This window comes from Castanea sativa, chromosome 1, assembly GCF_040712315.1.
Source record: "Castanea sativa cultivar Marrone di Chiusa Pesio chromosome 1, ASM4071231v1".
Taxonomy (NCBI): Eukaryota; Viridiplantae; Streptophyta; class Magnoliopsida; order Fagales; family Fagaceae; genus Castanea; species Castanea sativa.
Genome location: NC_134013.1, coordinates 19,172,266 through 19,196,621, shown reverse-complemented (window position 1 = coordinate 19,196,621; position 24,356 = coordinate 19,172,266). Strand labels below are relative to the sequence as shown.

The window sequence follows — 24,356 nt, the reverse complement described above, 5'->3', positions numbered from 1 at the left end:
GTTTTAATGTTAATACAAAAACCAGTCATGCTAGTCAAAGGATCGGAATGGTATTTACAACATTGAGTCAAGCAGAGACCAACACCATTTCTCAATGTTTGTGTGTGGCCTTCCATGAACTGGTACACACCCAGCCGTTGCCATAAATTAGCACCCTCTATAATGTACTGCACATCATTTATAATGACAACAAGGAAAGAAACTAGACTATCCAAGATGGTGGTACATTCTACTATTTGCAGTAGTACTAATTATGCCATATACAGTGTAAATATTTGTTCTCTTTCACTCCCTCTTTTTGTTTTTTTGTTTTTCCTTTATTTGCAATTAATAGCCCCAGGCTTATCTGGATGGCTTACCTGAATTTGCGAGCTAAAAGCCTAACTAGCACAAAAACTTCCTTCCAAGTATTCTGTCATTCTGTGTCGATTTAGGATAGTTTAAATTCACAAACTAATTAATACTAACAATCCAAGGATTCTGTCATTCTGTGTCCATTTAGGATAGTTTAAATTCACAAACTAATTATAATACTAACAATTTGTCAAATAAATCATGACAAACACATGCATAACTAGCACAGTCAGGTTGATTTTTCTTTTCTTTTTTTTTCAATTATCATCTACCATCCAAAAGTAATTGTACAGTAATCATCATTAATATGTTTAAAGATTTGTTTTGGTCAAGATTATAGGAAGAAACACTAATTTTCTGTGCTCAAGTTGCAACATGCTAATTTTTAGTTTTGTTAAGGGTTTTTTTTTTTTTTTTTTTTTAATCTCAAGAGAAGGTGAAGGAGAGATTTGATAACATATGATCCATGAAACGTGGTTTTTAACCGATTGTGCTACCTCATTGGGGAATAACAATATTTTACTTGCATGGATAAAACTAAGGGTCCGTTTGGATAGAACTTATTGCTGAAAATTGAAAACTGAAAACTGAAAACACTGTAGTAAAATAATTTTTAAAATGGTAAAAATCATTGTTCATTCCAAAAGTTACTGTTCATTGGCCTAAAATCACTGTTCATGAACAGTAACAAACACGCGTTGGAAAAAAAAAAAAAAAAAAAGCAAAACTTGGACGTGGACGGGCTATCCAAACGCCCTCTAAGCCCCAAAAATGATTCTTGCACGTTTGGCATTAAGCTTATTTGGTGTTTTGCTAAAAATTGGTACTTTGAAAAAGTAAAAATAAAAACAGAAAACAAAAAATAAGAAAAGAATAAAGAGTGAAATTTTTAAAAACTATATATAAACTAAAATCTAAACCAAAGGCCGGTGACATATAGACCCCTTTTGTGTGTTCTTCTACCTTGTACCTACTACTTACCTTTCTTGATCTCTTTGGTAAGATGGTTTAGAGGTTACACAAACACATTTCCGATTCAATTTTTCTTAATTAACCAATTGACTAAGACAACTTTTGGTCCATCCAATTTCTAACACACTATTATTTTGGTTACTTTGAGTATCAAAGTTAATAATTTAAACCTCCAATTTTTATGCAGTTATTTATTAAAATCTTTAGACTTTGAACTATTAAATTTATCAAAATGCTTTTTTGTTAAAAAAAACAAAACAAAACGAAGTAGTGTTGGGATACTTTTTTTTTTTTTTTTGAGGGGCCAAAACCATGAACTTTCCTTAACGAAAACCGACAATGTCATCTTGACAATTCATTTTACTTAACAATTCATTTTACAATGAAACGATTGTTAATTAGAAGATATATTACAATCTTTAATAATTGAGGGATTAAAATGACAATGATACAAAATGAGAGGGACCAAACCATAGTCAAACCAAAATAATTTTAGCCTACAGGTTACAGCCAAGTGAAACAAACCATTAATTATTCACATTAATTATACCTGCTTTTGTCTTGAATCAGATCTATATAAACTTATTAAACTACTACCTAATAATCTTCTTATATAATTTAAAGCTTTTAGCCTTTAGGCTTGGTTTGGATAGCTGAACGCGTCTAGCGTTCAGCGTTTCCACCCTTTTCTTTTTTTTTCTTTTTTTCGTGCATAGGTTTCAACCAGTGACAAAAAGCATTATTCATCATTGTGCTGGCATTGTTCATGCACTGTTCATAAACAGTACACACTTTTCAGTTTTTTTATTTTAAATGGAGCCCACGGTACTATTCACACATTTAAAAATTATTTTACTACAGTGTTTTCAGTTTTCAGTTTTCAAATGTAGTCAAACAACCTTGACTTTTTACTGTTTAGGCCTTAACTTATGTCATCTTTGGCGGAACACTGGTCTATAGTCTACATGTATCACTATCAGCTATTAGGGATTCAAACCTCAACACGGTGGTCCGTAGTCATGTGATCTAACCCTCTAAATGTTGTTTACTAACAATTTTGGTCTATTTTTATTAACGTACTTTAATGTGTGGTTTAGCCAAAACTATTCCACATTGTACCTCAATTTTGCGGTCATATCATATGCGCAGTTTTATACTATGTATCATAGTGTGATTTGATTGGTTTTGGATTTGAATATTTTTCAAAATTTTGGCAAAATATTTCATTTTTTTTTGGCCTATTTTTAAAATGTTTGGTTAGTTTCTTTATTTTGGAATGATTAAGAGTAATTCAATAAGTTTTTAGGTATGAAAAGCCTATCTTTTATATTTAAAAAATTAAGTGATCAACACCCAGTTTATAAAATATATATTAATATAAAATAAAGCGCGCACACACATATATATATGGGCATGGTGCAATGTGGTCTTTTCACCTCCACTTGTAATATGGTGATGTAACATTATTTTGTGGGCTGTTTTGGTCAATTTAGTTGAGGTCCAAGCGGTTTAATAAACGCCCATACTTTGAGCTATAGGTTCAAAATTGTTTGTATGGTCTTTTTCTTTTAATGACCTATAGTTGGAGGAGAGTGATTTGAACATTGAGTATTATCGTAAAAATATCAAGTACTAATTAAACTACAAGAGTCTTGGCATTGATAGGTCAAATTGGCCAACGGAATTGATGTCATACTGCATTGGCAATTTGTCACCTAAGGTTCTGTTTCAAAATATCTCTATTTTTTTCGGGTAAGACTTAGTTCATAGTGGGATAGTAAAGGTTCTTCTTACTTACCTTGCACTCCTTATCTTTTCAGATTTCAATAATGGCAATTTAAATTGTTACCTCTAAATGAAGAAACAAAAAGATAAAACTTGCCAAAGGGTTCAAAGTTCAGTGACACTTTATCCCTTCTCCTCCCTCTCCCATTTGTCGAACTTTAGCTCTAATTTTAATGTATAAGCTTTAAGCTGAATTCAAAATAAGTACTCTGATTTTCAAGATAGTTTGATTAAACATTTGCATCATTAGTGATGTAAAACATAGAGTTAGTTAAAATGTAGTTAGACACAACATAAATTAATAAGCTTAAGTTATCCCCACGATATTTATTATTCAACTTTTGACTATAACATCAGTGCTAGTAATGTTATGTGAGATCTCAACTAAACCTACATTCCCACAAAAACAAAAAACAAAACCAAATCAAAAACTTAATTGTCATCCACAATTTTAATTCTAGAATATGCTGATCAGACTTGGTTGGAGTCTAATTGTAATATAATTATTGTTGTTGTTGGATTAAACTCTACATATCTAATAGCTAGCCCTACCCCGAATCCTAAGCATAAGATATGCAATCACCATTGCTAATTTTAGTAATAAAGGATTTATATGAGTGATGGATATAATGAATGTGATGTACTAGATCATCACAAAGTATTGGTACTACAATTTTAATTTAAGTTCACATATCATTGCTGAGGGACCTAGCCTGCTGCACATGGGCAACTGGGTAGTGAATTTTACCTTCACCACATATGTTATACAATAAAATCTCTTTTGTGTTTGTGATAGGTTATATATTTCCAATAGCTTAATTAATTCTTTTGTTTAAAATGCTTATTATATATATATAACAGTAAAATTAAAACTATTTTTTATAGAAAAGGGGAAATTGATGAGTAGCCGTGTACACAAGAAAAGCGAAAATGAAATTATGACACATAATTAAAAAAGTATGAAGAAAAACTTAAATAGTCCTGGAAAACTGCAACGGGCTCTCACATAAATGGTGGACCCTAAATGTGGTATCCATTATGAGACTATGTAAGAATTGTCTAAAGAATTTGAATCAATGCAAACCCTGACCAAAAAAAAAAAAAAGTGAAAGAATTTATTGACACGCTTTCTTTTTTGTTTTGATTATTATAAGATTGAGGTCCCTACTCCAACAAAAGGAAAAAAAAAATAGATGGAGAAGGAAATCAAAAACAAATATAAAACAATGTCATTGCGAAAATTGGTTCAATATTTATAGGAACTTGAAGATGTCACTCTTTGTCATTGGGAGGTTAGCGTGGTGAAAAAGAAAAAGGACTAAAAAAAAGATGTATTTAGGAACTTTACTTGTAAGTCATTACTCAATCGGCCAAATTAATGATAATGGTTGGTTGATGCTTCCTTTTTTATTGTATTATAATTTATATCATCTTGGACCACAAAACCATCATTAAACATTACATCATCTGGGTGTGGTTATGTGATAATTTTGGTTATTTATAGTAGTAGAAATATATAGGGTTCATAATAAAGTCTATCAGGACCACATAACCAAAAAGATAGGTTCAATTCTCAACAGCATTGCAAAAGCTGTACATTACAGGTAGCAAATCATTCCCATGACCATGAGCTCTTCTCCATGCAAATTATAGTATCTTTCTCAGACCCATCGAAAACCATTTTCCACAAATATTCAAGCTCACCCCTAGATTTCGCATTGCAATAAATAAAAGTTCAATCACAATTTATCTGTAGCAGGAAAGTATATTCCCTGAAAAAAAAAAATATATATATATATATCTAATAAAAAAATATTAAGCATTATCATACACGTTAAGTTACACACTATCATAATAAAATAAAATAAAATAAAACACGATATTACTTATATGTACTATACACACTATCATAATAAAATAAAAATAAAATAAACAAAATATTACTTATATGTATTATACATATAGCACCGCTCATAACAAAATATATTAAAATTGCATTTTGGTCAGAGCAGGAAAGCAAATACATGTGCTGATATGGTAGTTGTCCCAAGAGGGGACCGTCCGAGGTCCAGAGAATTAAGTGTTTTTCCGATACTCATCAATACTTTTTGTGTCTTACAAATTTGTGATATATTATATGCCATTGCCATGCATGAATACCTAAACTGTATAATAAAGCTTTTGGTTTAAAAAAAAAGAAGAAAAAGTAGGTACCAGTCATGGTCTAGGGATCCTTTGGGAATTTTGTTTTGAACATAAAACCGCCAAAATAGTGTATAGTGAAATTTTAGAATGCATTTATTGATTTTTTATAATTATATATCCCATGTTTGCTAGCTTTGCTAAAATGTAGTCAACTTTTTAGTCATGTCAAATAGGGAGTTGAGTATGTGCATTCATTGGCAAGCTATGCACCTTTTCTTTGCCACTTCACTGTCATATAATTAAGCTATGCATGGTCCCAAAGAGCTATAAACATGTGGGGGGTAGGAATAGGGGACCTTAGGTTAGTCTCCATGCATTAAGCTTTCCTTAGATCAATTCCTTTTCATTTTCAACACAGTCCCCAAGTCCCTTATCCATTGCAGCTGCCTTGTTGTGAATGTAGCTAGAAAAAAAAAAAAGAAAAAAAAAAAGTAGGCTACAATACAAAACTAACTCTCTAATTGTTTTTAGATTTCATTTTAGTGCTCTAATTTTACTTTTATTTATTTCAGTCCTCTAAATTTTAAATTTTTTTAATGAAAACCTTTTCGTTAACTTTTATTAAAAATTTTTGAAAAAAAAAATCTGGAAAATATTTTTCAATCATCAATTAAATTTTTTAATAAAAAAATTTGAAGAAAAATTTATAAAATTTATATAATTAAAAAATTAACTACAACATATAACAAAAATTGATAGAAAAGCTTTAATTGAATAAATTTGAAAGTTAAAGGACTGAAATGAACAAAAGTAAAGTTAGAGGACTGAAATGAAATCTGAAGAAACTTAAAAGGTCAGTTTTACATTTTACCCAAAAAAGTATAACTAATGGCTATCAAAATAAAACAATGAAAACACTTTGCAGCATAGGGTTGTGTCATAACAAAAAAGATAAGCCAACAACTGTCTAAAAAACCGTCTGATTATGTGCATTATATATGACCCTTTGACACATGTTGCTTTCTTTTTGTTGTCACGTAAACTTATATGCAACAAAACTTTTTCCATAATATAATAAGAACTAATTAAAAAATATATATAAAAAAAGACAAGAAAGGAAAATTGGTATGCACATGAAATCATAGGTGAAAATTTAAAAACTTTGTAAAAGAGAGATTGGTAGTGGGTGTTTGGCAAATGCTTTGCTTTAGCAATGGGCAGAGATTTGTGTGTAATATTTAATTTAAATCACAAAAAGGCAGTTGTTAGTCAAATGATCACACCCATGTGTGGGTGTATAGAAGAAAATGCTGGTGAAATTAGGCGTGAGAATAAAAGCATCATAAATTAATGATGATGGAAAGATGGGGGAGGTGAGGGTCCCAAACTTTTATAATGGTTTGGGGGGTGTGGATGGGCTTTTACTTAGCAAGGGCTCTAAAGTGGGGGACCAAATGACCCCCTTTATGCCCAACCCTTCTTTTGTTTTGTTATTAGAATAAGTTCCACATTTTGGGTTCAATTGGTGCTGGCCCTGGGTTGCAACTTGTAGATTCTCTCCAGGTTTTATGCTCTAAAAGCTTGGCATGATTGTACCAACTACACAACCCATGTATCTACCTTTGCCCCCTGCCTGCTTGCTCCTTCTTTCTCTCTCTCTATCTCTCTCACACACACGTAAGGATGGTGATACTTTGGAATCTATGAAAGTTGAAAGAGGAACAGACTGAGATGCAATACTATATTGATATTTATAGAAAAGCTAATCTTAGTTTACCACATAACTTAGATATATTTTCTTTTTTAAGTGTAATACATTAGCTTCTCCAATTAGATTAAGATACTTGTCATTATTGAATAGTAAGAGTCATATGACTATACCATACAAACAATTCTATCTTTTTCAAGAAAAATCAATGTGCTGCACCAAATTTACTATACTTAATTTTCTTCTTATTTACAAGTTTTCCACAAATAAAAGAAAAAAATAACATTTTGAATTGAGAACAATTATGAATACAATAAAATATTACAATATTTTCACAACACTCTTTCTTTTAGTTGCAGTGGTGGTCTTAGTAGAATATTTTAATATTTTATTTAATTGTATTTTGCCTTTGAGAAATTGACACCTTAACAGTTATGAAAATGTTATGACAATTTGTTGTGTTGTAACACCACTAGAATTGAATTTAATTATGTTTTTTTTGGTTAAAAATTTAATTATGGTTAGTGAGGGTTTATCAAAAAAAAATTATGGTTAGTGAGGCCAAGTAAAAGACTTTGACTGTCTTGGCCCGCATTGAGCTCTTTTGGACAAACAGGGAGGCTGTGAAGATGGGGGATGTCAAGTAGGCTGGCCCTAAGAGTTCAGACCAAAAACAAAGCAAGAGAAGGGAAACCAAACCCCAAAAAAAAGGGTAAGAGAATACAGGGCCTTTTACTTTGCCCACATCAAACTCATTTTGGACCCAAATTAATAGTCAGAGTAGGGACGTTGTATCCCAGCTTCAAAACCCCCTCCCCCACCCCTAATGAAGTATAAATAAATAAATAAATTCCCCTGCCGACATCCAAGTAAGAATATGTGATAATTTTAGCTCTTTTTGTGAAATGTGCAATTCATGTAGCTTTCTAAGAGCATTAGCAATAGTAGTGCTACAACAGTGAAGATATAGGTAAATTTTTGACCTATATAGCTGTGTACTGTAGCTGAGAGCTAAAATAAAAAAATTATTGCACTTCTCTCTCCTCTCCCATTGAAAAAATGTTTTCTCTTTTCCTCATCCACCTGATCTCGTCCACTTGATGTATGTGGAAAACGTGCTTACAATTCCTTGACCACCTAATCTCGTCCTCTCCATCAAACTCATACAGACAGACAGCATAGCTTTCCGATGCCGGCACTACCACGATGTCTTGGACCTTCATCACTAGCAAGAATTCTCGGATCAGGTGCTTGGAGAAAGAGGTTTGGGAAAGTGAGAAAATGAGGTTTCTGATGAAAATGAAGTTGTGGTTGTGGTTGCTGTGGATGTTTTTTGGCAGTGAGGTGTATTATTTTATTGTAGTAGATATATTATTTTATTGTGTTGAAAGTTAAGATAGATCCATTGTTGCTTGATATTTTGTAAAATGAGTAAGTAAAATAGATAAAGTAGCTTTTGTGGTGCTAGATAGCTAAAAAAATAGCCCCGTGGATGCTTTAAAGTCGTGGAAATCAATCTTCCAACCAAAGCAATCGGTGGCCTGGCTTTGGAAATACTTGGGATTCTAATAAAATTTTATTAGCATAACTCAATTGGTGTATGGTAAAAAAAATATATGGATAAGAAGTGGGGGAGCATGATGAAAGTGAAGTATCTTAAGGGATGCTTATTGAGAGTTCCTAGTTCTTAATAATTTGTTTGAAAGATTGGAGGGATGAGAAAGTAGAGGGTATGGCTAGAAAAGAAAAAAAGAAAAAAAGAGATGAGAGGGGAATAGTTCACTTTGTTGTGAAAATGTTATGATAATTTGTTGTGTCCCATAGCATGACTCTCTGCTCTGTTTGTTTCGATGAAAACTTTTGTGTAAAGATAATTTTTCGTGTTTTTTCGTGTTTGGTAGCACAAAAAAAAAAAAAGAGTAAAAAAAAAACTATCTTTACTCAGAATAAAAAGTATGATTTATTTTTAGAGACTGTTTTCCACTAAATTTTTTAATTAGAAAAACAACTTTATCTCATAATAAGCTAAATAAAGAAAGTTAGGAAATTGTTTTTTAATCCAATTAAAATTGCTACTAATTATTAGAAAATGAGATAGTTTGTTAGAAAATATTTATTAAAAAATGACTCATTTTTCCTAGAAAATATTGTCACTAAGGGTGCGTTTGTTTTGACTGTAAACCAATTCCGGAAAATGTTTTCAGCATTTGCGGGTGTTTGGCAACACCGAAAATTTTGGTCAAACGAAAAAGAGGAAGCGTTGACCGTAAAACAGACCCTCCCCACCCGGAAAATAATTTCCATGTGTATTTTACCTTCAAATTGAGTTTTCCGTTGGAAAACACAGAGAAAGAGAAGGAGAGGGAGAGAGCAACAACCACACCAGAAAAGAGAGAGAGAGCTAGAGGGAGATCGCCGGGAAGCCAAGATCACGCCGTCCTCAACCCAAAGGCTCGCCGGCGAGCTCGCGCCGGGCGAGATCGAGGCGCGATCTCGCGCCGTCGAGCTCGCGCTGGGCGAGATCGAGGCGCGATCTCGCGCGGTCGAGCTCGCGCCGGGCGAGATCGAGGCGCGATCTCGCGCCGTCGAGCTCGCGGCGGGCGAGATCGAGGCGCGATCTCGCGCCGTCGAGCTCGCGGCGGGCGAGATCGAGGCGCGATGCGCGAGATCGACGGCGCGAGATCGCGCCTCGATCTCGCCCAGATCGCGCCGGCGAGAAACCCTCCCCACCGATCTCACTCTTCCTCCTCCCTGTCTCACCTCCCTCTCTCAATTTGATTTGGCCGGTGATTTGATTTTTGTTTGTTTAGAAGTTCATGGATTTTAATGTTTTATTATAAAATTTGTTTGGAATGTGAGAAAATGGTTGAGAAAATGTGAAAAATCAGTAAAAAATTTGCATTTTCATAATGTTACCAAACACTTAAAAATATTTTCCAAAGTTTTTTTTAAAATCCCACCAAACATCTAAAAATATTTTCCTTTCCCGAAAATATTCTCATTTCCTGAAAATATTTTCCGGAATTGGTTTACTGTCAAAACAAACGCACCCTAAATCAAAGAGAGCATTCTAATTAAATTTTAAGATGCTAGGCCGAGGTAAAAAAGACTTGGCTGTCCTAGCCCGCATTTAGCCTTTTTGGACAAACAGGGAGGCAATGAAGATGGTGATGTCAACTAGGCCGCCCTTCAGAGTTCAGACCAAAAACAAAGAAAGAGAAAAAAGAAAAAGGGGAAAAGAATACTGGGCTGTTTATACCTTGCCCACATCAAACTCATTTTTGGACCGTAATTAGTTGACAGAGTAGGGACGTTGTAGCCCAGCTTCAAAACCCCCTCCCCCACCCCTAAAGTAAAAAAAAAAAAAAAAAAAAAAAAACCCCTGCCGACATCCAAGGAATAACATGTGATAAATGATTAATTTTATCTCTTTTGGTTAAATGTGCAATTCATGTAGTTTTCTGAAGTCATGGAAATCATTCTTCCAATCAAAGCATTTGGTGGCCTGGCTATTGGAAATACTTGGGATTCTAATAAAGTTTTATTAGCATAACTCAATTACTCTAAAGTGTAACGAGGAAAGGATAAACAATAATTGAGCATGATGAAGGTGAAATATTGAATGGAGAAATGAACTATGAACCTAATTTGTACTAGGCCTAAAATGGCGTATCGTTAGGAAATGTTTCCTAATTTCTTAGTCAACGTGTTAATGGTGGGGTGGAGATATTGTTTGAGTATAAACCAATTTTTAATTAACCTTGGCTCTTTAATATTGGTTTTAGGTAGCTCAAAGTAAATATCTAACTTTGGAAACTAAGGTTTGGAGTCTAGAAATGCCTAACTTAATAGGACATTTCAAGAAATGTGCAAGTTAACAATAAGAATGAGAAAAATTCTTAAGGGTCTGTTTGGTTTAGAGGAGTTTTGGGTGATATCACTCAAAACTCATAACTGAGTTATCAAAAAACGTGGAGCTCACACAATTTTTTTTGCTTGGCTTGATTTTCACATTGTGTTTTTATCACTCAAAACTCAAGAATTTTGAGTTAGAGTGATGGAAACAGGAAACAAGAAATAGGTGTTTTCAAAAACTGAGACAAGAAACTCAGTGGCATTACTGTAAATATTCGAACTCTGTGGGACCCAGAGCTTCTGTGTTGTCCCGTCAGTTCACCAGAAATTTTTGATATTACCGTTGCAAACAACCACAGCACCACCATAACAAACCCAGTGCCGATCCACATCACTAAAACACCAAAATCAACCCACAAAACCAAACGTTGATCCACACCACCGAAACAACCCACCAATTTAAACCCAATAACCATTGGTTCAAACCAACCAAAAACAGCTAAAAAAGAAAGAGAGAAGAGAGAAAAAAAAATCAAATACAGATTAAAGAGGGGAGAGATAGAGAAAGAAACAGAGAAGAATGGGAAAAAAAAAATCAAATATAGAGTGAAGAGGGGAGAGACAGAGAAAGAGAGATAGCAAAAAAAATTTAGAGAAAAGAGGGAGAGTCAGAGAAATGAAAGGTGAGAGGATGCCACACTGGGAGAAATAAATGAACAAGAATTTTCTTTTGTTAATGAGACGTGGGTATCAACAGTGGCAACATGGGTAGTGTCAGTGGATGGGGTCCACGATTTTGGAGAAAAGTTGTAGAGATATATTATTGAGTTATGAGTCCAAACATGTGTTTTGCAATTTTTGAGTGAAAGTGAGGTTTAAGAACTGAGTTATGAGTTTTGAAAACTGAGATATCACTAAACCAAACGGGCCCTAAGTGACTAACTTCCTTAAATGACTAAGTTTAATTATTGAGTATAAGTTACAAAGCCTAAGTTATCAAACCTAATTGAAGTGAGCTAATTCAAAATGCATCATTTCGAAGTGAACTATCTTCAAGTAAATCATCTTGAAGTGAATTAGTCCATAGCAAATAATCTCAAAGTAAAATAAATTGCAAAAAATATAACAAATTCAAGACTAATTAATTTCTCTAACACTAAATTGATTAAAAGCAAGAAAAAAATTATTATTAAACTTAAACAAACAACTAACTATTGCATCAAAGTAATTGAATACTTGATTAAATAAGATCACGAGTACAAAGGAAATGGACTTACAAGCATAAAATCTTTTACAAGCCCATGGACTGCTTGATTTTCCTACAAACTACTAGACCTCCTAAGAATCCAAGTACCATTGATCTTAGAAGTACCATTGTTTGCTCTGCGACATTAACTGCCGTGATGATGCCTAAAAGATCAACAGTAAGCTGCTAGTACTTTCCCGATTTGAAGCAACACCTGCGAAGGAAAAAAGTAGGTGATCGACAGAGAGCACCGGTGTGGTGCCGGCCAAAGACCCTCCGACGATCAAGTTAGAATCTTTTAAACAACCCTAGAGTGCCAGAGTTGAGGTAATTGTGCGTACCTTTGGGTCATGAGGGCCTTGGGGTATATATAGTGGTGTGTGGCCGAAATTTGCGCCCAGGTGAAGATGTACTTTCCTTTTTAAAAGAGTAATTCACGGATCTTTGTCTATTGTATTGAGCCCTTTCCTTATGGGAATCTCCTTAACTAAGTCGAACGCGTAGCGCAAGGACTTTCCTTATATTCACATAAGCAGAGGTCCAGATAGGCTAAAAATGAAAGTTGGATTATTCCTTCGGCCTTCACCTGCCAAGGTCGTCAGCCCACGCGTAACTCCTATACCGTCGTCGGCTTACGTACGTCAACGTGGTCCGTCAGCCAAGGACATCAGCCAGACCTCACAGTCAAGGTCGTCACCCCTGACTCGTCCACGTGATCCGTCACCCTAACGTTGTTGCGTAAGGGGCATGGCTATGAATGCTAAAGAGGTGTTAGTGACAGTAGTTGACGGACAGCGTATTGTCGTCAGCTTCTTGACGCGCATTCAATATGTAAGTGAACTTCCGTCACCTTCTTCATGTATCGTCACCTTGTAATAACGTCACTACGCGTTCGACTTAGTTAAGGAGATTCCCATAAGGAAAGGGCTCAATACAATAGACAAAGATCCGTGAATTACTCTTTTAAAAAGGAAAGTACATCTTCACCTGGGCGCAAATTTCGGCCACACACCACTATATATACCCCAAGGCCCTCATGACCCAAAGGTACGCACAATTACCTCAACTCTGGCACTCTAGGGTTGTTTAAAAGATTCTAACTTGATCGTCGGAGGGTCTTTGGCCGGCACCACACCGGTGCTCTCTGTCGATCACCTACTTTTTTCCTTCGCAGGTGTTGCTTCAAATCGGGAAAGTACTAGCAGCTTACTGTTGATCTTTTAGGCATCATCATGCCGCATGCAGTTTTGGTGTTGACGTGTGAGTGTATTCCCTTATCTCATCCCCTTCTCATATATATATATATATGTGTGTGTGTGTGTGTGTGTGTGTGTGTGTGTGCGTGTGTTTCTCAAAAAAAATACTCAGTGTTGTTGAGTCATCCCACATTGGTAAGGTGTGATATTGAGAAGGAGTTTATCACTTACTCCGCGACACTAACTGCCGCATGCAGTTTTGGTGTTGGCGTGTGAGTGTATTGTCTTATCTCATCCCCTTCCCCTATTTATATATGTGTGTGTGTTTCTAAAAAAAAAAAAAAACCTCCATTTATACTTAAGGATTTTATGGTTATGCCTAGTTTGTCTCGCCAAGTGTCACGGCTTTGGGCTGGGCCAATGGTCCAATACTTGGGCCTTCATTTGCTATAAACATTGGATCCAGTTTACACACCTCTATCCTTTCCATCACAAAACCAATGTGGTTCAACCGTTCAAGTGTTCTGCGTTTGATCTAATGAGGCTTTTTGCATGTTGGCCCAAAGGTTCTAAGATATTCAAAACTGGAAAGGCTGACTGGGATGGGCTTGTGATTTTCTCTTCCACACTTTGCAAGCACCTCTTTAACTTTAACCAAACAAAAAGTCATGTAGGGAGTGAAATTTCTTGACCAATGAGTCAACAACTGTGATACATTGATACTATATATATATATAAAATAATAATAATAATAATATCAAAAACCAAAAAACCCAAAAAAAAAAAGAAACAAAAGAAATGGACTTAGATTGGGTTTAGTGCTTTAAACATGAGATCTGTTACGATGTTGACACACGTATACTTTTAGCCACATGTTAAGTTCTATTTGCACAAGCTTTGCCAATAAAGAAAGCTAGCTAGCTAATGATGGAGTACTCATTGTGAATGCTTAATAGGAAAATGTGTCAAATTTACACACTTGAGCTTCAAAATTGCCCACATTAGTCCATTTATAAATGTGTATATTTATATTTTTGTTACAATAACTATGTAAATAGACACGTAAATCAAATTTTTAAATAATTCTTTACTCGTAGTCTCATATACATGAAGTTAAGATAGAGATGATTTGGGAGACTAATAAAAATCTAATACATAAATAATATTTTAATAAAATGTAGTTTAAAATAGATAATATGATGTGAGTGTTTTCGTAAAGTGGTTGTGTAAAATAGAAAAAAAGAAGAAGGTTATTATGTTAAAATGGACAAAAAAAAAAAAAAAATTGCACAAGCTGCTCTGATTGCATAAAGAGGACTAGTAGTAAATGATATAGAACATTCGCATTAACTTGTGCAAAAATTTATATCTATTTTAATATAAGAACCTATTTTTTCTATTTTATAAACTAATTTTTCAAAACACTTTACGTTAGATTATCCAATTTACAATGCATTTTATTAAGATATTAAATTTTTTTGATTTTATTTATTTATTTATTTATTTATTTCTCTTTCTATCGTTCACTCTCTTTCTTAATACTCGGGATAGAATAAAGGTAAAAATACCCGTATTTTTTGTAAACATAGAATGGGGAATGGGGTGGGTGAATTTTGACTGTGATCGGCTAAAATATGATATTTATTTCTATTATGAGCTGGAGTCACCGTGGTAATCATAACTGGAGAGAAGTAAGTCTCAACTCTCAAAGCCCCACAATCCCCCTAAGCTTCTCGTTTCTAATTAATCGTGGAGTGAACAGCGATATCATTCATATAAAACAAAACAAACAAACAAAATAACCACGAAGAGAAGACTCTCTCTCTCTCTCTCTTTCTCATCTTAGCTCACAGATCCATATCCCCATTCTCTCTCTCTCTCTCTCTCATGGCGTTTCGAACGTCTCTCTCCGCGATCTCCGCAATCCTTCTCCTTCTCTTCCATGGCGGCCTCTGTTTCTATCTCCCCGGCGTCGCTCCCGAGGATTTCGTAAAGGTCAACTCTCTCTCTTCATATATACTTGCTGTGCTTGATTGATCTGAATTCGTGTTTTGGATCTGAGTTGCCTATGATTTCACTTGTTTGGATGCCGAGAAACTTTAAAAATGAAAAAAAAAGAAAGTTCATGTTTGGAACCGGAGGTTTTAGGTTATCCTGTTGAATTGCTAATAGTTGATTCTCCAAATTAAGATTAGATTCTATCACCGGATCTAAATAAATGTATGGAATTTCGGAATTTAGGACAATCCAATGCCTAAAATAAGATGCTTTTGGTTTTCTTAGAATTGAACATCTACTAACTTGAAAGGTTTATCGATGAGCATTTTACAACTGTGTGATCTTGATTCTGGTTCTCTCTGTAGTTTTTAATGATTTCCTAATTAAGTTGTAGCTGGTAGAGGAGCTTGGATTTGATGCTTAATGAAGAATTTAAATGCTGTAAATTTTTGGAAGAATTTTTAGGCCTATTTCTTTGGTTCTGTGTGCATTCATGGGAAACCACAATCCTTTCCATTTTGAGAAGACATTATTCTTGGTTCTGACAATGCCACATCATTTAAATATTATATAATGTGGCACTAGATACACACGTTTAGATTTGTAATATTTAATCTGAACCTTGAATATAGATCCATTTCAAATGGAGAGGATTATGATTAACAACGGGCAGGGGAAATCCAAAACATGTGTAGATAGCTCCAATCGTTAGTTCCCAGCCATGGGCCCTATGATTTGCTGACGAATTTATTAAGCTGTAAGATTTGAGAGTGCAATATATCTAGAGTAGACTGAGAGATTTGGGCAGGAGCTGGGCTTTGATGGACTCAAACTCTAGGCAAAAGTGCATGAAGAACTGAAATGTTCTACATTGGGGTTTGGGGTTGGATAAGCTTTTTGGGAGCTATAGAAATTACAAGCATTACAAGCATAGCTAGTGCCATACCTGTAATAGGAGAGACAGTAGTCACTTGGATTTGGGGTGGTTTCTTTGTGGACAATGCCAGTATGCCACCAATATGTGGATTGTGCCAAGTATAATTTTGGGGAAAATTTATGGGATTCACTCATTCAATTTACAAATATTTTAGTATTATGTACATTTGTGCCAAGAGCCTTGTAGCTCAACTGCCACATTTTGGTCAGTGTTGGTAAAAGCACATGGCACACTTAAGCGCAAAGCCGTCCTGAAGCATAGACTCAAAGCATAAAGCTCAAGTGCTTGCCTGATTAAAGTGAAGGGCATATCTTTAAAAATTTTTTTGATAAATTAGAAACTAATTATTACTGGGAAATACAACAATCAAGTAATCAAATATTCATATAAATTGAAATAAGACATTTTATATAATTCATATGAAATTTATAAGCCTGTCCTCTTGCAATTCATATGAAATTTATATAAGTCAAGTTATTTTTATTTTTGGATCAGCTAGATATGAGTACATCCATGCTATAAGCTTTCTTGAATGTCTGGTAGCCATAATGCCCATGATTAATCACTAATATTAGTTAATAATTAAATCATTTAATGAGTATAAGTCTATAAGAATTAGTCAATATAAGGTCAACGGGGGATTATTGAGTGATTGTGGTCCCAAAATGGGTGTTATAGAATTAGTGAAGTTGTAGGGGTTAGAAAGTGTATAGCAGCACACCGTATTGTTGAATTTTATACACCAAATCAATGGTCTATATCAATAGTGTTAAGATCCTATTTCTACAATTCAGATTTGGTTTATTTTTTTTCAAAAATATAGAAAAGCGCAATAAAGCTCTCTCTGAGCTTATTGAATAAGCATAAAAAAAAAAGTGCGCTTAAAGCATGCTTCTTTGAATGGGCCTTGCTTTAGAGGTGAAAAGCGCTGGAGCCTTGGTGCTTCGTAATTTGTGCTTAAGAACGCTTTTACCAACACTGCTTTTGGTGTTTTCAATAACTATGTCCAAGGTTCAAATCCCCCTTCCCCCAACTATCGAATTATCATAAAAAAGTATTTTGTACTGTATATTTGTGCTTCAAGCGGAGTGAATAAAAGATTAAAATGAAAAGTGATACAGCAAATAAGTATTTCAGAAAGTAAAATGTGGATCTGTGGCTCTATGCCACATATGACTCTCTCCAATCTCCACTGGAGCTCATATTTTTAAAAATATATGAGACATTGTTAAGAAATATGAGCCTGCACTAATACATGCTTAGTAATTTATGTTTTCTAAGCCATGTTACTCATTTTATTGCATTTGCCATTATTCAATTTAAACAGATATCTGATGATGCTTGGATTTATTATTTGTGCCTGAATATTTTTTTAGAATTCATTCGAAAACAATTGTGGCTAACTTTTTTTTTTTGGTGTGCGTGTTGGGGGGCGGGGGGGTGTTTCTCTACATGCAGGGTGATAGTTTGAATGTAAAAGTGAACAAATTGACCTCTATAAAGACTCAGCTTCCTTACACATATTATTCTCTGCCCTATTGTAAGCCTAAAAAAATAGTGGACAGTGCAGAGAATCTTGGGGAAGTACTTCGTGGTGATCGTATTGAAAACTCTCCTTATGAGGTCAGTTTTGATTTTCTTTTACAAGTCTAAACCTCATAAATAATTCCATTACTATTGACTTTTCTAAGTTGACTTGAATTTTTGTAGTTTAAAATGCGAGAACCACAAATGTGCAATATTGCCTGCCGGATTACACTAGATGCCAAATCTGCAAAGGAGTTTAAAGAGAAGATTGCTGACGAGTATCGGGTTAACATGTATGGGATTCTTCAATTCGTGATAAATATGTATTCGCTAATGTCTGTTAGATCTGCCATCAAGTTGTATTCTTCTAATGAATCTGCCATACATTTGACAGGATCCTTGATAATCTTCCGCTGGTTGTTCCTATGCGAAGGGTGGATCAGGAATCTCCCATTGTTTATCAGCTTGGCTATCATGTTGGTCTCAAAGGCCAAATTGCCGGGGTATATACTTCATTTATTAGGATATAAGTATTTTCTTGTGGATGTTCAATTTTATTTCCTTCTTTTTCTTATTATAAATTATTTTGCACAGAACAAGGGTGACAAGTATTTTATCCACAACCATTTGGCGTTTACTGTCAAGTATCATAGAGATACACTAACAGACTCTGCAAGAATTGTGGGATTTGAGGTTAAACCATATAGGTCAGTGTTTTTTTTCCTGGTCCCTTCTTTCTTATTAAATGATTGCTTCTTGTTTATTCTTGTGTCCCATAGTATCTAGTGGTGATTTTACTTGATTACTGGATAAATACAGTGTTAAACATGAATTTGAAGGAAAATGGGATGAGAAAAATATACGTTTAACAACCTGTGACCCTCACACAAAACGCATGGTTGCTAATTCCAACACTCCTCAAGAGGTTGAAGCGAAACAAGATATTATATTTACATATGATGTTGAGTTCCAGGTAAACTCATAATTTTAATTATAGCTTTCTTTTACTACAAACGTTTTGTTTTGAGCATGAAATCTCTTTTATAATCATCATTATTATTATCATTATTGCTCCCACCTAACAGTACAGAACACCAATGGGGACTGGTGAATATATATATGCTCCTTTATGAGTCTGGTGCTATTGTATTTATAATTTTCTTTTTCTTTATGTCTACCTTCAGGAGAGTGATGTGAAGTGGGCATCTAGATGGGATGCCTATCTTCTAATGAGTGATGATCAAATTCACTGGTTCTCAATCGTCAACTCTTTGATGATTGTTCTCTTCCTCTCGGGCATGGTTGCAATGATAATGCTAAGAACGCTTTACCGTGACATCTCCAAGTATAATGACCTTGAGACCCAAGAAGAGGCTCAAGAAGAGACTGGATGGAAGCTTGTCCATGGGGATGTCTTTAGGCCCCCAAATAATCCAGAACTGCTCTGTGTCTATGTTGGAACTGGTGTTCAGTTTTTTGGGATGATACTGGTAACTATGATCTTTGCCATCCTTGGATTCCTCTCCCCTTCGAACCGGGGTGGTCTCATGACAGCCATGCTCTTGCTTTGGGTCTTCATGGGCCTTTTTGCTGGTTATGCATCAGCCCGTTTGTATAAGATGTTTAAAGGAGCAGAATGGAAGAAAATTGCTTTCAGGACTGCAATCATGTTCCCAGCAACTGTCTCTGCCATTTTTTTTGTCTTAAATGCCCTTATATGGGGACAGAAATCGTCTGGGGCTGTGCCATTTGGTACCATGTTTGCTCTGGTATTCTTATGGTTTGGGATTTCAGTCCCACTTGTATTTGTGGGTGGCTATGTTGGGTTCAGAAAACCAGCAATTGAGGATCCTGTGAAGACAAATAAAATCCCAAGGCAGATTCCTGAGCAGGCCTGGTATATGAACCCAATCTTTTCGATTCTGATTGGAGGAATACTCCCATTTGGAGCTGTTTTCATCGAACTCTTCTTCATTCTTACCTCAATCTGGCTGAACCAGTTCTACTACATCTTCGGCTTCCTCTTTTTGGTCTTCGTTATCCTCCTTGTCACTTGTGCTGAAATAACCGTCGTGCTCTGCTACTTCCAACTGTGCAGTGAGGATTATCTGTGGTGGTGGAGGTCATACCTTACATCTGGCTCTTCTGCACTATACCTTTTCCTCTATGCAACATTCTACTTCTTCACAAAGCTTGAAATCACAAAGCTGGTGTCCGGGATATTATACTTTGGATACATGCTAATTGCCTCATTTTCATTTTTTGTTCTAACTGGTACCATCGGATTCTATGCATGCTTTTGGTTCACAAGGCTCATCTACTCCTCGGTTAAGATCGATTAAATAATGCAATCAGGTGTGTTGGATGGTCTGTTTCTTTCATAGGCTGCACAATTTATCTGTATAAGAATTAAAATTAAGTTACAATTATGCTTTTCAGATGTAACATTGTACTCAATTTTGATTTTTGACAAGGCCATGATTTGGTGTTTACAGTAGCTTTTTATTTGTTGAATATTTAATGAATGATTCTCTCCTAGAATATTTGTTTTTGTTCCTAGTCTGGACTTCCAGTGTAGAGTTTTTGAGTGGTATGTGACATTTAGGTACATAATTGCTGTTGTTTCTTTGGTGTTCCGTACCTAGAAGATTGCTAAGCACAATCTTAAGCTTTCGAAAAAATAAGTTGACTTACCAAAACCATTTCCTTGAGATTGCAAAGTTGAAATAGATGGGGGTATATATCAAGCCTATAATAAGAATATATCAAGGCAATTTACTATGTACTTGTTAAATGATGTGGGGAATGGTAAGGTGATCTTGGGGAAAGTCAGATGAAAAAAATGTAAAGCAGTTTGACGAATAGGTTAAATGTATCCTGGGTTTGTACTTGAAAAAGATTGTTTTGGTTTCATAGCAGCTTTAATCAAATATTTATAAAAGCTAAATAGAATATCAGCAAGAAATGCAGCGTGCTTCGTGCAGATGTGTTCAGTTTTGTGGGGCAAATTTATGGCTGATGCGTATAACCGAAGTGTCAAAGCGCAATCATATTTCTTTGTATAAGGGTTCGGCTCGTAAAACATGCAGCCTGAAAGGAATTATGTACCATTCAATTCAATTCAATTCAATTGTGGTAATACTGGTTGGCATATTGAGCCACTTCGAAGTGGACGCCAAGGGGGGCGGGCTCTGAAGAAAGCTAGTTGCAACCTATTATGTTGTATTTGGGGACAGAGGATCAAGTTAAAGTGGGCTAAGATTAAGAACGTAGCATAATTTGATTTCGTTGTTTTACATCCAAATTTTATATTCTATTTTTGCATATTTGTTTGATGTATCATGTATGTGCCTTTTTCCCATTTTAATTTCTTTTTGGGTTTGATCCTAGTATTGATTCTTTCTCGAAACGTCAACCCACTAATAAAGACCTTGTAAGAAATGATGTTTGCGGAAAATGGCAGCCTTAAACATATTAGTTGTCCATGCTTGTATTTATAGAAGTATCAATGTACAAGTGATATTTATCATTATCGAAACTGATAATTACGAGTAAAAAGGAGAAGATAAAGATAAACTATACAATCATGATTACCCCAATCTAGTATAATACTAATCTACGGACTGCAATCTGGTGTTGGCTGTAATCTTAGCCTGATTATCATCTCTAACGACCTTGATTTTATCTTTAATGGTTATGCTAATTAACAATAAAAACCTGAAAAGAAAAATGCTTCTGAGGAGAGAAAAAAATGAGTCTTAAGGAATCTCCACTACGAATGATCCGTATATGCATTGACAAACATTTGGAAGCCAAGTTTAAGTTAGCAGTTAGCACCTCTTAGTTATAAATGTAAAAATCCTAATGCATGAGAAATGTTTTACTTGAAAATTATCAACTGTTATCAGCATATAAACAGTTTATATATCCACAATTTGTAAACTACATCATGTCCATAGTCAAAGATAAACAATGCAAAAAGGTCCACAAATTAAACAAACAATTACAACATCAGCAGCAAAACCTTCCTTCATAGCTAGCTCTAGAATAATACTGCCACTACTACGACTACTGCTACTTCCTAGGGTGAGTGTCTTCGGGTTTGGCAGCTCCAACAATAACCTTGCCAACATCTTTGGCAGTGGCTTCAGGCTTTTTCTTAACATACAAGGTGAAATATCCAATGGCAGCAGTAATAAGGAGGCCACCTATGGCCATGGTTTTATAGCTGTATGGAAAGTTGCGCCTCTGGTGCAATACTTCCCCTGGGTTCTGTGCAGGGGGCCTCTTTGATCCCTCTACACCGGCTGCTTTTACATCCTCTGGTTTCATTTTGTGGGTGTCTGCCGTTTTTCTCCACTCCTCGTCTCCTGCCATGATGTATCTCTCTCTCTGTGGGTTATAAATTTGTGTGTGTTTGCACTTCGAAGAGGTAGATTAGCCACGTTTAATCCAGGCATGCTGTTGTCGTTTTTGTTGTTGGACACGTAACTGTGCACGTTTGAATTCAAGGCAGGTTCAGTTCCTGAACATGTAGCTGTGTGGTGTTACTGTAGCTGGACAAGTGAGTATGTTGACACCAGTCGACGTGCCCTTCTGACGGGTTGTGCAAACCCAGTTTAACCAAACCAACCCAACCCAGGCCTAACTTGTGCTTTGAACCCAATTGAAACCATAGTCCAGCTTATGTTTTATGGTATCGACCAAAATTAATCAAGCTGTTAATAAATATCTAGGATTTGATTCGCTAAAAAGCTTGTCTATGTTATCTATGTTTATTATTAAGTCAAACTTAAGCTTTAGTTCTAGACTTGTTTAATAAACAAGTCGAGCCCAAGCAACAAAAAAATAAAAAAAAAATTGTTTATCAACAATTTTATAAGCAATAGGACTCAATAAAATGCAAGTTGAGCATAGGCTTATTTATGGACTTAATAGTAAGTATGATATGAGGTCAACAAATAAATCCATATATATATATATATATATATATATATATATATATATATATATATATGATATAGTGCATATATCATGGAGTGCGAATTCTCTCAAGGCGAAAAGTCCATTGAAGAAGAGGCAGAGCTCCAACGGAGCACCAAGAAGGCAAAAGATGCGAAGGGAGCCTCGGAGTTTGGCTCTCCACCATCCTACCGGGATAAGCTCGTCGGTGAGATGTCAAGCGCCTTTGCACATGCCTTCAATCTTGATAGTCACGAGATGGATATGTCCACCCCTTCGGTGAGTATGGGTGAGCTGGTAAGTGGTATGGTGGCTGTCAACTTGACCCTGAATATGAGAAGGTCTATTAGAGCAAGATGGAACCATGCCTTGATTGTGAAGGTGTTTGGACAAACTGTCGGTTTCCATTATCTTCGCTCGAAGGTAATAGGTTTATGGAAGCCAACGGGGTAGCTCGACTGAGTCGACCTTGGTCGGGATTTTTTCCATATGAGATTCGAGCTGGTTGAGGATTATGAGAACATCATCAAGGGAGGATCGTGGTTTATTGGAGGTCATTTTTTGATGATTAAAGCGTGGGAGCCAAATTTCAAACCAGCTAATGCAGTGTGCAATATGGTGGCTGTGTGGGTTAAGCTATCGGAGCTACCTTTTGAATACTACGATCCTGGGGTGCTAAGAGAAATTGGCAATGCCATTGGACCAGTCTTAAGGGTGGATTCTAATACCGCGTTTGAGGCGAGGGGTCGGTTTGTGAGAATTTGCATTCAGGTTAACCTGGATAAGCCTCTGACCACGTGCATTCTACTCGAAGGGGTTGTTCAAGAAGTGCTCTATGAGGGTATTAACACCCTATGCTTTTCTTGTGGTCAGGTGGGGCACCGACGGGAAGGTTACCCGTTTACAATCAAGGAGAGGACGCAAAATTTGGAGATGGAGGGGACTGTCTCTTCTACCGATAAAGCTGACACTAGTGGTGAGGCTGGTGACTGTTCTCAATAGGTGGGAAAGGTGGAGTTTGATTTGAAATGTGATGGGAAGGAAGCGTATGGCCTTTGGTTGCTTGTTAAAAGGAAAAAAGCAAGTGCTAAGACTGAGGGATTTCGAAATCCCATTCAGGGAGTGGGTGTGGGACCGGGCAAAGGATTTTTTCGAAATAGTGAGGCTTCAACTAGGCAGCTACCTATGGCACATGAGAAGCCACCCTATAGTGTAAGGTTTGGGCCTAACAAAGAAAATAAGGAGGCAGACCACAAGGCTTCACCAAGCCCAACCTCGGTTAGAGAAAGGAAAAAGCACCCTCCCTTTTCAACAAAGCAAAAGCTGCGGTCTTCTCAAGAAGCTCCTTTTCACAGCTTTGAAATTGCACCTATCTTCTCATTTAGTGCCGAGACCAACACCAAGCACGTGACGCCTCCCAGCCTTTCTGTTGCTTGGGTTTCTGGCGATAGACGTCTTGGTGGATTAGACCCACCTCTTGGCTCGGTGAGTAGTGGGAAGGGAGATGGCAGGGTTGGACGGCCGGAGCAAGCAAGTGTGGGCAATTTTTAGAAAGGGAAAAATCATGGTGGTAACTCTAAGCATGATGGCAAAAATAAAAGCAAGCCCCACCATGATTTGGGGTTGTTACGATCTGGAAGAGATGCAAGCGTGGCAGCACATCTTCCCTCT

At 35.9% G+C, this 24,356-nt stretch overlaps 2 protein-coding genes across 2 annotated transcripts; one reads left to right on the top strand and one right to left on the bottom strand.

The window, feature by feature from the left end:
* Positions 1-15,039: 15,039 nt before the first annotated feature.
* On the top strand, positions 15,040-20,282 carry LOC142612815 (transmembrane 9 superfamily member 8). Its single transcript, XM_075784979.1, has 7 exons — positions 15,040-15,256; positions 17,655-17,819; positions 17,907-18,016; positions 18,118-18,226; positions 18,318-18,430; positions 18,543-18,696; positions 18,908-20,282. The coding sequence occupies exons 1-7, from the start codon at positions 15,149-15,151 to the stop codon at positions 20,063-20,065; spliced, it is 1,917 nt and encodes a 638-aa protein (XP_075641094.1). The 5' UTR covers positions 15,040-15,148; the 3' UTR covers positions 20,066-20,282.
* Positions 20,283-21,695: 1,413 nt separating this feature from the next.
* On the bottom strand, positions 21,696-22,109 carry LOC142642389 (uncharacterized). Its single transcript, XM_075816736.1, has one exon. It carries the CDS (start codon positions 22,098-22,100, stop codon positions 21,798-21,800), a length of 303 nt encoding a protein of 100 aa, XP_075672851.1. The 5' UTR covers positions 22,101-22,109; the 3' UTR covers positions 21,696-21,797.
* Positions 22,110-24,356: the final 2,247 nt, after the last annotated feature.